Source organism: Macaca nemestrina, chromosome 10 (genome assembly GCF_043159975.1).
Source record: "Macaca nemestrina isolate mMacNem1 chromosome 10, mMacNem.hap1, whole genome shotgun sequence".
Classification (NCBI taxonomy): domain Eukaryota; kingdom Metazoa; phylum Chordata; class Mammalia; order Primates; family Cercopithecidae; genus Macaca; species Macaca nemestrina.
In genome coordinates, this window is record NC_092134.1 from 127,278,804 (window position 1) to 127,291,413 (window position 12,610).

A 12,610-nucleotide genomic window follows, 5' to 3' on the forward strand; every position below is an offset into this window, starting at 1 on the left:
GAAAAGGATGATGTTTTGGGGATAGAGTACCTAGGAGTGCGAAGGTCCTAGGTTGTAACTTGGCTATATGAGTGTTCATTTTCATATTCTTTTAATCTGTACATATTCATTACATATAGCCTTTATATGCATGATCTGCTTCCTCATTTTAAAATATTTTATAAAAACACAATCTTTGTTCTTTTGAGGCACATGTCATTTAACCATAACACTCAATCCCTTTTCATCAGTCTCTGTCAATTATTGAAGTCCTGATTGTTCTCCCTCATCTATTGCTGCATTATAGATCGTCTTCTCCAGCAAGCACCTACTATCAATCTGGTTGATTTCAATATTCAACACGTGACCTGTCCAACAAACTGGATTCTGAGTTCCTTGAGCTCCTTGGTTCAAAGTCATTTTCTTCTCCCCTCTCTCAGCTGCCCTGAACTGTTCAAATCAGTAATGTAGAAAATCTACCCTCTAACTCCAACACTACCTTCCAGGTGTTTGCTTCAGTAATCCCCTTTTTACCGGGGCTGGACTGTGAGACCAGCAAAGCTGAGTTAAGGGAACCAGTGTTATATCAAGCAATCCCTGTCCTGCCCTAGGAGACAGAATCCCCACAATGCTCACTTATACAGTCAGTTCCAGGCTGAGGCCTGAGGAGTCCATCCTCCTGCAATGGGAGATGCAGCTCCCAGTGCCAGGGTGCTATCAGCTGAGAAACAGAAGGTCCCTGAAAGGCCACTCAAGTGACCTCATGAGTGGCTGCAGTCTAAATGTTAAAGTTTTTTTTTTTTTTTTTTTTTTTGGTGGGTTACTTCTATTTGGATTGGTTGAACTTATCAACAATTCATATATTTTGATTGGTGAGGTAACTGCAAATGCAGCTGCTTCCAGGGAAGCACTAGTTGACACACTTATTTTTCACAATTTTAGCTTTAAAACATAAATGTTGCCATTAGTGGTCAAGTCAATGTTGTCAACAATGACGTTATCTGATAAATCACACGTTCCTGATTTTAATTCTCAATTCCCATTTAAGTTCAGATTCTCTTCTCAAAATTCCATGGGAACTGTTCTCACAACTGCACAGACACCTTAAAATCCATATGTCCCAAGACAGAAGTCATTATCTTCTCCCTCAAACCTGCTCCCGTTCCAGAATTCTAGAGCTCAGTAACCAGTTGAGCATATCAGGGGTCATCTTTGATTCCTCCTTCTTCCTAATGTCCTGAATCCAGTCAAATACCAGGTCCCATCCATTTTACCTTTTTTTTTTTATTTTATTCATTTATTTAGAGACAGGTTCTTGCCCTGTCACCTAGGCTAGGGTGCAGTGGCATGATCACAGCTCATTGCAACCTTGAACTCCTGGCCTCAAGCAATCCTCCTCCTGCCTCAGCCTCCTGAGTGTCTATCTGGGTATACAGGCCTGGGCCACCATCCTGGTTCACTTTTTACAAAATTTTTCTTTATAGAGACGGGGTCTCTCTATGTTGTCCAGGTTGGTCTTGAAATCCTGATCTCAAATGGTTCTCCAGCCTTGGCCTCCCAAAGTACTAGGATGACAGGCATGAGCCACCATGTCTAGCTAATTTTTTTTTTTTAGTACAGATGGAATCTAACTATATTGCCCAGGCTGGTCCCACATTTTACCTTTTAGATATTTTTTGAACCCATCTCCACTGCCACCATCCTTATCCAGGCGTTCTTTGGCTCTGTCTATAGCAGTAGCCTCCCCATCAGTTCCCTGTTCCTGTGCCTGCCTCTCTCCAGGACATTTCTTCCATGGAAGTCTAAGCAGTCTGTTCAAAATTCATGTCCTTTTCTTGACTCTTAGGATATAGTCCCAAATCCCTATTGCCTTACAGGAAAGTCCATGCCCTCTCCCACCTACTCTTTTGGCATCCTCTACCACCACTTGACTCCCTAGTTCTCTCCACTCCAACCAGGCTGTAGCTCTTCAGTTTCTCAAACATGCTATGCCACTTCTCACATCTGGGTCTTTGCACAAGCTGTCCCCCCTGCCTGGTATGCCCTCCTTCCTTTCCATTCAGCTAATGCATTTATCCTCTTGTCTTAGCTAGTGGACACTGTCTCAGGGATGCTTCCTTGACTCTCTAGAAAAGGTTATGTTAATTTGCAATATGCTCCCGTAGCACTCTGAATTTTTTTCATTGTTGAATTTAGTTATTCATATATTTATTTATCCCATAAAAATAAACAACTATTACATACCCCTAAAAATTAAAATGAACGCTGGGCATGGTGGCTCATGCCTGTAATCCCAGCACTTTGAGAGGTCAAGGCGGGCCGATCATGAGATCAGGAGATCTAGACCATCCTGGCTAAGATGGTGAAACCCCATCTCCACTAAAAATACAAAAACAAAATTAGCCAGGCGTGGTGGCAGGTGCCTGTAGTCTCAGCTACTTGGGGGGCTGAGGCAGGAGAATGGCGTGAACCCAGGAGATGGAGTTTGCAGTGAGCCAAGATTGTGCCAGTGCACTCCAGCCTGGGCAACAGAGCAAGACTCTGTCTCAAAAAAAAAAAAAAATTAAAGAAAAGCTTTAAAAAATTAAAATTAAAAAATAAAAATAGAAAATAGACATAATTATTTAATGTTGGCCTTCTCCCATTAGAGTGCATGTTCAGTGAGGACATTAACATATCTATGTTGTTCATGGCCATATCTTCAGTGCCTTGCCAATGCTCAACACATAGTCAAATCTTAATAAGTAGTTGCTGCTTAACCTACAGAATGGGAGAAAAATTTTGCAATCTATCCATCTGGCAAAGGGTCACTATCCAGAATCTACAAATAACTTAATCAAATTTACAAGAAGAAAACAAATAACTCCATCAAGAAGTGGGCAAAGGATATGAACAGACACTTCTCAAAAGAAGACATTTATGCAGCTAACAAACATGAAAAAAAAAACTCATCATCACTGGTCATTAGAGAAACGCAAATCAAAATCACCATGAGATACCATCTCCTGCCAGTTAGAATGGTGATCATTAAAAAGTCAGGAAACAACAGATGCTGGAGAGGATGTGGAGAAATAGGAAAGCTTTTACACTGTTGGTGGGAGTGTAAATTAGTCCAACCATTGTGGAAGACAGTGTGGCAATTCCTCAACGATCTAGAACCAGAAATACCATTTGACCCAGAAATCCCATTACTGGCTATATACCCAAAGGATTATAAATCACTCTACTATAAAGACACATGCACACACATGTTTATCGCAGCACTGTTCACAATAGTAAAGACTTGGAACCAACCCAAATGCCCATCAATAATAGACTGGATAAAGAAAATGTGGCACATATACACCATGGAATTCTACGCAGGCATAAAAAAGGATGAGTTCATGTCCTTTGCAGGGACAGGGATGAAGCTGGAAACCATCATTCTCAGCAAACTAACACAAGAACAGAAAACCAAATATCACATGTTCTCACTCATAAGTGGGAGCTGAACAAAGAGAACACATGGACACAGGGAGGGGAAAATCATACACCAGGGCCTGTTAGGGGGTGGGGGGCCAGGAGAGGGATAGCATTAGGAGAAATACCTAATGTAGATGGCAGGTTGATGGGTGCAGCAAACCACCATGACATGTGTATACCTACATAACAAACCTGCATGTTCTGCACATGTATCCCAGCAACTTACAGTTGCTGCTTGAGTGACTGAAACACAGCTCTTCCTAGTTAAGGATTTCGTTTCGATGTGCAGCTAAAACCTAAGCACTAATAGTCCATTGTAGCTGTGTTTTCCTAAAGCCCTTTGACCTTTATTTTCCATTTCACAAAGTTTGTTATGTATGTGATATATTGCCCTCTTTCTCTTTTCCCTCTTCCCAGTGATGCGTCAAAAATTATTGCATTTTTATTGGGTGAGGCCCAGGTAATCTCTGTTTATAGCTCTGACCTTTCTGGGTGCAAACACAAAGTGAACTTTGGTTTATCTCCTGCCATAATGTAACTGCTAATTACTGGCAAGCAGGCTGTATTCCACGGCCCATGTGACCAGTTGGGCATGACCAGAGAGAAGCGTGGGGAAGAGTGGGCTGAGGGACTCCACTAGAGGCTGACCATCTGGATTCCCTGCCTCCCAAGAAGCCCAACAGAGCAAAGCAAGTAGGCACAAGGAGTATGGTTCTAACGTGATCGGGGTCATGAAGACGTTGCTGTTGGACTTGGTTTTGTGGTCACTGCTCTTCCAGCCTGAGTGGCTGTACCTGACTTCCCAGGTGAGTCAGAACTGCCACAATGGCAGCTATGAAATCAGCGTCCTGATGATGGACAACTCAGCCTTTGCAGAGCCCCTGGAAAACGTGGAAGATGCGGTGAATGAGGGGCTGGAAATAGTGAGAGGACGTCTGCAAAACGCTGGTAAGAAAATGTTAATAGAATCCTCCTCCACTCTGTTACTACCTCTGGGGACAAAATGTTACTAAGCAAAGACCTTGTGTTCTTTGTCTGATCACACAACTTTCTCTAAGGGCTGTCCCTAAACCTCTATTTCATGACAGTAGATCCTTAGAGAGTAGAATTTGAACCCTATTATGCTGTGCTCACTCACACTTCACCTTGCTCTGGGACTAGCCCTGACTCAGGAAATGTAAAGTGTTCACGGCAGTGAAATGTCCCAGTTAAAACTGGGTTTAGGCCAGATGTTGTGGCTCACGTCTGTAATCCCAGCACTTTAGGAGGCCAAGGAAGGAGGGACACTGAGCCCAGGAGTTCAAGACCAGCCTGGGCAACATAGCGAGACTCCATCTCTTCAAAAAGAAAATAAATAAAAATAAACTCAGTTTATTGCCCAGTTCCAGGAAGGCATCATGTTTCCTTCTGTACACAGAGGTAAGATTTGGTCTAGACCTAAGATTTCACAGGGATACTAATCAAGAAGATGAATTCAGTCAGTTTCACATAGACACCAAGTCTTTCTTTGGGCCTTTTATCCAAAGACATTTGTCTCTAGACTGTTCACTCTTTTTTTTTTTTTTTGAGATGGAGTCTCACTTTGTCACCCAGGCTGGAGTACAGTGGCATGATCTTGGCTCATTGCAAGCTCCACCTCCCGGGTTCACGCCATTCTCCTGCCTCAGCCTCCCTAGTAGCTGGGACTACAGGTGCCTGCCACCACGCTTGGCTAATTTTTGTATTTTTAGTAGAGACAGGGTAGCCTGTTCACTCTTTACATATCCTGTGGCTGTCATTACCAGACATAGTTAATATAAAACATTTGCAATCAAATTCATTGTTGCAGTTCTTCATTGTATCTTTTAGTTATAAAAATAAATTTTATAACATTACATAAAATGTATGAAATAAAGGGGGAAAAAAAGCATCCATGATTCCCAGCCACCTGGATGTTTCCAGTCTGTTTTCATGTGCTTCTTAGTTTCCTGTTTTTAAGAATGTGGTTGGTGATCACTATGGCATAGAAACAATTTTGAATCCTTCTGGTTCGCTTCACATTATTGCACAAGTGACTTTCCAAGAGCGGCATGGCCTTTCTAGTCATCACGTGAATTGATGTGTAATATCCACTGGATATTATAATATCAAGTATATATCATATCCACTGGATATAAATTACCTAATTTGGGGGATACATATGTTAATATATATAATAATTCTCTGATGTAGGATATTTCATCTGTTTTAAACTTCTCATTATTTTTATAATACTTCAATGAATATTTTCATGTAGTTTTTCTCCATTCCCTGAGATTAGATTACCAGAAATAGACTTACTGAGTCAATGAGTATTTAATGCATCTTAATGGTTATTTGTGGTTTTAAGGATGGTATGTCTTAATTGTCTCTATTTAAAATTCTGTGGAAGTAGGCCAGCTGTTCAGATATGAATAATAAGTTACTTCTGTGCACACACAACATCTCTGCAATTCTGAAACTAGATTCACACATAAGTGAACAGATCTGATCTAGAGCCATAATGGAACGAGGAGGTCATAAAATCCCCTTATTTACCAAGGCAATGTGGTGCAATGGAAAGAACACTTGATTTGTCCTTTGAGGACCTGGATTGGGATTCCTGCCCCAAAGTTTTCTCTCTCTGTGATCCTGGGTTAGTCTCCCTGAACCTTGGTTTCTTCAGTTACTAAGTACCTGTCATGGGGTAGCTAAGTTCTAGGTACTTCAATTACATCACCTCTTTAATCACCACCGCTCTGTGACGTTAGCATGGTTGACACTGGTTTCACAGCAGGAGTTCAACAACTTTGGTAAGGTAATGTAGATTGTCTGTTTGAAGTGAAATTCAGACCCACATCTGTCTGGTCCCAGGGAGTACATGGGTCACCCTTTGGAATCCATCGTAATATCTTTACCCAGTGTGAACTAACTTTCTAACTAAAACAAGGCAGTGGAACATTATGGTTAGAAGCAGATATTTGGAACCTGACAGATCTTGATTTATTTTCCAGCCAGAGCATTCTATGACAGGTATGACCTTAAGCAGCTAAATTTTTGGAACCTGAGTTCCCACACCTATAAATTAGAATAAGTGGTAGTTACCTCATATGGATAGCATGTGGATTCAATCAGAAAACTCATATAAAGTACCTCCTTCACTGACTGAAACATAGTAAGAACTCAATAAATGGTAGTTTTTGTTGTCATTGTTGTTGTTGTTGAGGACGTTAATGTAGTTGTTTTTATTGTTGCTGTGCTGTTGCTACTGCTAGAACATATTACCAAGCACCTAAAATAATTAAATAGCATATTAGTTAGAGCCTTGGTCCCTGACTCATACAACCTGAATTTGAATTCCTACTCCATTATTTACAGCTGAGTGACATTGGGTGCGTTGTTTATCATCTCCAGGTTTCACTCATGTCCTTTGTAAAATACAGTTATTAGTGGGCAAGTTGTTAAATGGATCATTTAAGTGGAGAGCTCTTTGGAGATGAAGGAATGAGCTGTGATGCCAAGACTTTTACATCTGTTAATGCATTTTGTTGGATGGATATGCATGCATAGTAAACACAAAAGGTACAGGTGTTGGAGGGAAAGATAGCTCGTGTTCTAAACATGTTGAGCATCATTATTTGGGAAAAATTCTAAGACAATATATCTGAGGATTACATTGAAGAAAAGTAAAAGTTCAGGCATTATAGGTGATGTTCAAAGGGGAAATGACCAGTATTTTTTCTAGGAATCAGAAAAGCTTTGAGGGTCTTGAAGAACATTCAGGATCTAGTGGGAAAGAACATGAAAAAAAGAGATTCCTTCGACTTCATGACATCACCTCCCTGAGGATGTATGGTTCCAAGGCTAATCACATGACCCATACCCTGGGTGTGCTCCCTCGTGCTGAGCCGGTCCCACTCCTAGACCCTCGCACAGAGGTTTCAGCTTCATGTTGGTCCATGTTGGTCCAACCCCATCCTTAAAGCCTTCGATAGGAAGAGAGAGTTCTGAGCTCACCCCATATTGTTCAGCTTTCCCATCCTCCCAGGAATGAGATATCATTGTGGGACGGACAGTGCCGGTAGGAGAGGATGAAAAGTTGCAGTGGGGGAAATGGCTTATTTTAAAGGTAAACCTTTGATTTGAAGTTATGTCATTGTCCGAAAAATGTTTAGTATTTTCTAGAGAAATCACTTGAGTTCTGGAGTGATAAAAAGGAAGATATTATCCCCATCAAATTAAAAATAAGAGAAAGTAGTACACATAAAAATAAAATATTGAGAGGCAGCATATTATACTATGCTCCATAGAAGCCGTTCTCAAATATTTTGGTATTAGGACCTATTTATTTATTTTTATTTATTATTATTATTTTTTGAGACGGAGTTTCGTTCTTGTTGCCCAGGCTGGAATGCAGTGGTGTGATCTCGGTTCACCGCAACCTCCACCTCCCAGGTTCAAGCGATTCTCCTGCCTCAGCCTCCCGAGTAGCTGGGATTACAGGCATGCACCACCACACCCAGCTAATTTTTTGTATTTTTAGTACAGATGCAGTTTCTTCATATTGTTAGGCTGGTCTCGAACTCCTGACCTCAGGTGATCCGCCCACCTCAGCCTCCCAAAGTGCTGGGATTACAGGCGTGAGCCACCGCGCCTGGCCTAGGACCTCTTTAAACTCTTTAAAATTATTGAGGGTGCTGAAGAGTTACGTTTATGTGGTTACATGTATCAGTATTGATTGTACTGAAAATTAAAACTGAGAAACATTTTAAACATTTGTTTATAAATTCATCAAAAAAAACAAAATAAATACCTGTTAGCATAAATAATATTTTTATTAAAGAAAATCTATATTTCTCAAGCCAAAAAAAAAAAAAAGTGGGTGAGAAGACTGGTTTACAATTTTGCAAATGTTTTTAATGTCAAGCTTAATGGTAGAGATCTATATTCTCATATTGGCTTCTACATTCAATCTGTTACAATAATATATGTCATATAGTCTCTGGAGAACCCTATCATATGCTCATCAGAGAAGGAGACTGGAAAAAGTAAGGAATGTCTTAGTATAATTATAAAAATAACTTTGACCTCATGGATCCCCTGAAAGGGACTAAGGGTACCTCAGTGGCTCATACTTGGAGAACTGCTGTTCTACAGCATATCAAGTTCTGTATATGCTGTTGGATATGCTGTTCTACAGCATATCAAGTTCTAGAATTAGACTTCCCTAAGTTCAAATCCCCGCCCTACTACTTACTAGCTGTGTAGCCTTAAACAAGTTAATCTACCTCTCCAGACCTCCATTGTCTCATGTTTAAATAAGGATGACAAAATATTACCCTGAAGGATTCAGAGAGGATTAAGTGAAAAAATACCTGTTAAAAATCATAGCCCAAAGCTAGGCATATAGTGAAAGAGATCACCTGGCTCTATTCTGTTAATAAGTGAATGAGGAACTGGGGCTTCAGTAGGGAAGTCACTTGTGTAAGGTCACACTCAACAGATGTTGGTTCCCTTTTTCCCAGGCACTGTACCCGAGTTTCTACTTCAGTTTAGCTGTGTCAGTCATGGGCTGCCTGGAGCACTGGATTTTAAAGTGTCATTTTCACTGTCGCTCATGGTGGTAGGAGAGAACAGAGCCCTCATAGAGACAGGAGGTCAAGAGAGAGGAGCTGCAAGTGTGGCCATCTTCCTGTGACTGTGTGCTACCCTTCACATCACTTTCTGAGTCCTCTTGCAGTGTTCCAAGACCCTCTCCAACCCTATTTTCTATAGTTCCTCACATGCCCTCTGCCATTCCCCCAGATGCACTGTAGCCTCATTCATTCTGTTCTCCTCATTTGAAATTATCTATATCCTCTCTATTGGCATGAGAATTAAAGAAAATAAAGGGCATATGGGGCTTAGTACTGAAGCTGGCTCATGGTTACACTCAATTAAGTGTGAATTGCTATTAAACCCATCACTCCCCTCTTCTCTTCCATTAAATATCCCTGACTGGTCTAATTACATTGATGTCTCCTATTTGGTTAGTCCTACCAAAGTACTGGCATCTCTCATTAAGCTCTCTTATAAATAAAGTATCAGGGTTTTCAAACTTAAAAAAGCAAGGCATGACTTGCAGCCTAGTTGGTAGACATCTCTCAAGTGGCTGTAGAAGTACAAAGACTCCTCCATTCTTTGAAAGAACAAGTCTCTACCGTTTAAAACATTATTTGTTCAGAAGAACAACTTCTATTATAGACACGCTTTGCTCTTTTAAAGGTGTGATTAAAAATTATCCAATTTTACAAACCTGGTTTTAACCTCATTTTACATGCGAGAAACTAAGTCAGAGAAATTAAAATGGCTTGTACAAGAACACATAAGAAATCACTCATAATCCCGGACTGTGGACTGAGGTTTCCAGACTCCCTGTGGACTTGACAGACTTAAGAACATCTCTGCTTAGGAATCAGACATTTGTCCTGATTATTTTTTAATGGAAGGAACCAAAATGTAATAGACAGATTGAGGTCAAATGGTTCTGCTATAACCTTCTAAAACGTGGTGCCTAGCAATCCCCAGGGATATCACCGGCAAGACCCTTGCTTTCATCTAAATACGGGAGTTCTCCATTATACAAACACCCCAAGCCAGAATGAGCATAATTCACTTTGGCTTTGGGAGTAGCCCACAGAGGAAATGCCTAACACCAGGAATGGTGTTCTGGTCAGTAAGGCCAGCCATCCTTGTGACCAAACAGATATTTCAAAGAGAAACTTGTTTTCAATTTATAAGAGGAGAAATGTGTGAGTCAGAGTGAAATCCGAACAAAACTCTCATCTAATTTAAGATGCTAATGAACACATTTTTGTTTTCTTTATCCTTGATGAAAAACATTTTAAAGTAAGAGGACGTGTTTTAAAGACAAAGGGGTTTTCTGGAAATTTTGTAACGTTATACAATCTCCTTCCCTGTCTACTAAGAAAGAAAACAGAATTTTGCAGCACCTTCTTTGGGAAAAATAGATGACAGTTAGACTGTTAACCATGTTCATTTCATGTGAGAAGTGTGGCCACGGCTGCAGGGAACTTCCTGAGGGCATGCAGGAAGTATTTTTCTCGTCGTCTATTTACTCTGTATCTTGAATGCTCCAGGAGAGACAGGGGCTAAAGATTGTAATACAGCAAGATTCGTTGAGAACAAATAATCATACCCATTGATAAATTTTGGATTTAACGCTTTGATGCATCACTAAGCTGGTAAAAGGCCATTCCCTCATGTATGAGTTTTGATTTGAGATATCAAAAATGTATAATTGGTTTAGGACGAGACCAACATGGCTTCAATTTCAGATCCCACTATTTACTGCATATGGGACTCTGGTAAGACAAACTCAATAAAGCTTTTGTCTCAGGCTTTGATTTGTAGGAAACTGACCAAGACACCCCTTTTGAGCAAGAATGGTAAATCTGAGACACAGATGTGACAGCTTTTATCAATAAGTATGATTGCATTAATAACTATTTCTGATGGGTGTATTTCAACTGCTTAGTGTCCTCTCTATCTGGAAGTGTGACAGGCATCTCACACCTGACTTGTCCACCTCCATCACCACACACACCACATTAGCAAACCTGCTCTTCCCACATTCTTTCTCATCTTGGTCAATAGGAGTTCCCTTCACCCACTTGCTCAGGTCAAAAATATTGGCGTTATCCTGAGTCCTCTTTTTCTCATATTTCATATTGCATTTATTAATTTCCTACCTTCAAAATACACCCTAAATGCAACCATTTTTCTCTACTTTTGCTCCAACTAGTGTAGTCCAATCTAACCTAGGTTATGAAGAGCATCTTCACTAGTCTCCCTGCATCTGTTTCTGTTCCCCACAATCTATTCTCTGCATCAAGATCCAGAGATGTCCTTTAAAAATAATAGTCAGAAAATATCATTTCTCTGCTCAGAGTCCTCCAAAACTCTTATCCTGGAATAAACTGAAAGCACTTACTAACGCCTACGTGGTCATGCACGGTGTGGCCCTCACTCTACCTCACATCTCACCCACACTATCTCTCACTTACTCTGTCAGGACCACACTGGCCTCCCTGTTCTCCCTGAAATGCCAAGAAGGGTCCTGCCTGGGATTTTTGCCCTTGCTGTTCCCTCTGACCAGAGAAACCATGTATCGCATGGCTCAGTCTTCACGCAGGTCCCAGTTCCCCCTAGGGCTTTGGTGACCACCCTATCAGAAATGTATTATTCTGTGTAACCCCCAAAGAAAATGTAAGCCTCTTGAAAGCAGGAACTTTTGTTCAGTGCTGTATCATGAGCACAAAGAAGAATGCCTGGCACACAGCAGGAACTTAGTAACTGTTTGTTGACTGGATGGATAAAGATCAGAGACCAAGGAAGACTGCAGCCTCCTGCAAGTTGGCAGCAAACAGCACCTGGGGACCATGAAAGAACAGGTTATCATAATGTCTATGTCTTTGCTTCCCAACACTCTCCAGTCCATACAGGAGACTTGCTGCATCTAGGGTTGTGAAAAGATGAAGAGGGCGGTGAACACAATGAAAATGTTCTAAAACTGGACCACGTGGATGGTTGCACAACTATATATATTTACTAAAAGTCATTGCATTGTAAACTCAACATGTGTGATTTTTATGATGGATAAATTATACCTCAATAAAACCGTTGAGAGAGAGAGAGAAACACAGATGCAAAGACATAGAGAGACAGAGACACAGAGAGGAAAAAAGTGACCAGGAGTAAAACAAGGGACCGGGATGTAAATATTCCTAGGCCTGAAAATAGATATCCACTTTTTCCCGGAATCAATCTCATGGCTGGTATCAATTACTGAAAAATAACGCTAGTGTTCTATTTTCCCTCATCTCTGGATGACAGGCCTAAATGTGACTGTGAATGCTTCTTTCATGTATTCGGATGGTCTGATTCATAACTCCGGCGACTGCCGGAGCAGCACCTGTGAAGGCCTTGACCTACTCAGGAAAATTTCAGTAAGTATTTGCTTTTGTGGATGCACCTCATGGCCTACGGGTACCGGATAATCTTAGTGTAAAATGTAAGCACATAACCATGAGGCAGCTCTCCTATCATTTCTAGCCACATAGATGAATGAGTGGCCAAGTACCAGGCAGGAGACTCTGGCTTTATCCCTACA

General features: G+C 40.9%; 1 protein-coding gene across 2 annotated transcripts in view; it reads left to right on the plus strand.

Moving 5' to 3' along the window:
- Window positions 1-3,966: 3,966 nt before the first annotated feature.
- Window positions 3,967-12,610, plus strand: part of LOC105481896 (guanylate cyclase 2C) — an 82,406-nt gene continuing 73,762 nt past the window's right edge. The window contains exons 1-2 of one of the 2 annotated variants that reach the window (XM_011741690.3): window positions 3,967-4,389; window positions 12,334-12,446. In XM_011741690.3, coding sequence (XP_011739992.1) covers window positions 4,173-4,389; window positions 12,334-12,446 — 330 coding nt within the window. In that variant the 5' untranslated portion in view covers window positions 3,967-4,172. The remainder of the gene's footprint in view (window positions 4,390-12,333; window positions 12,447-12,610) is intronic. The other variant, XM_071072172.1, reaches the window with a different exon arrangement.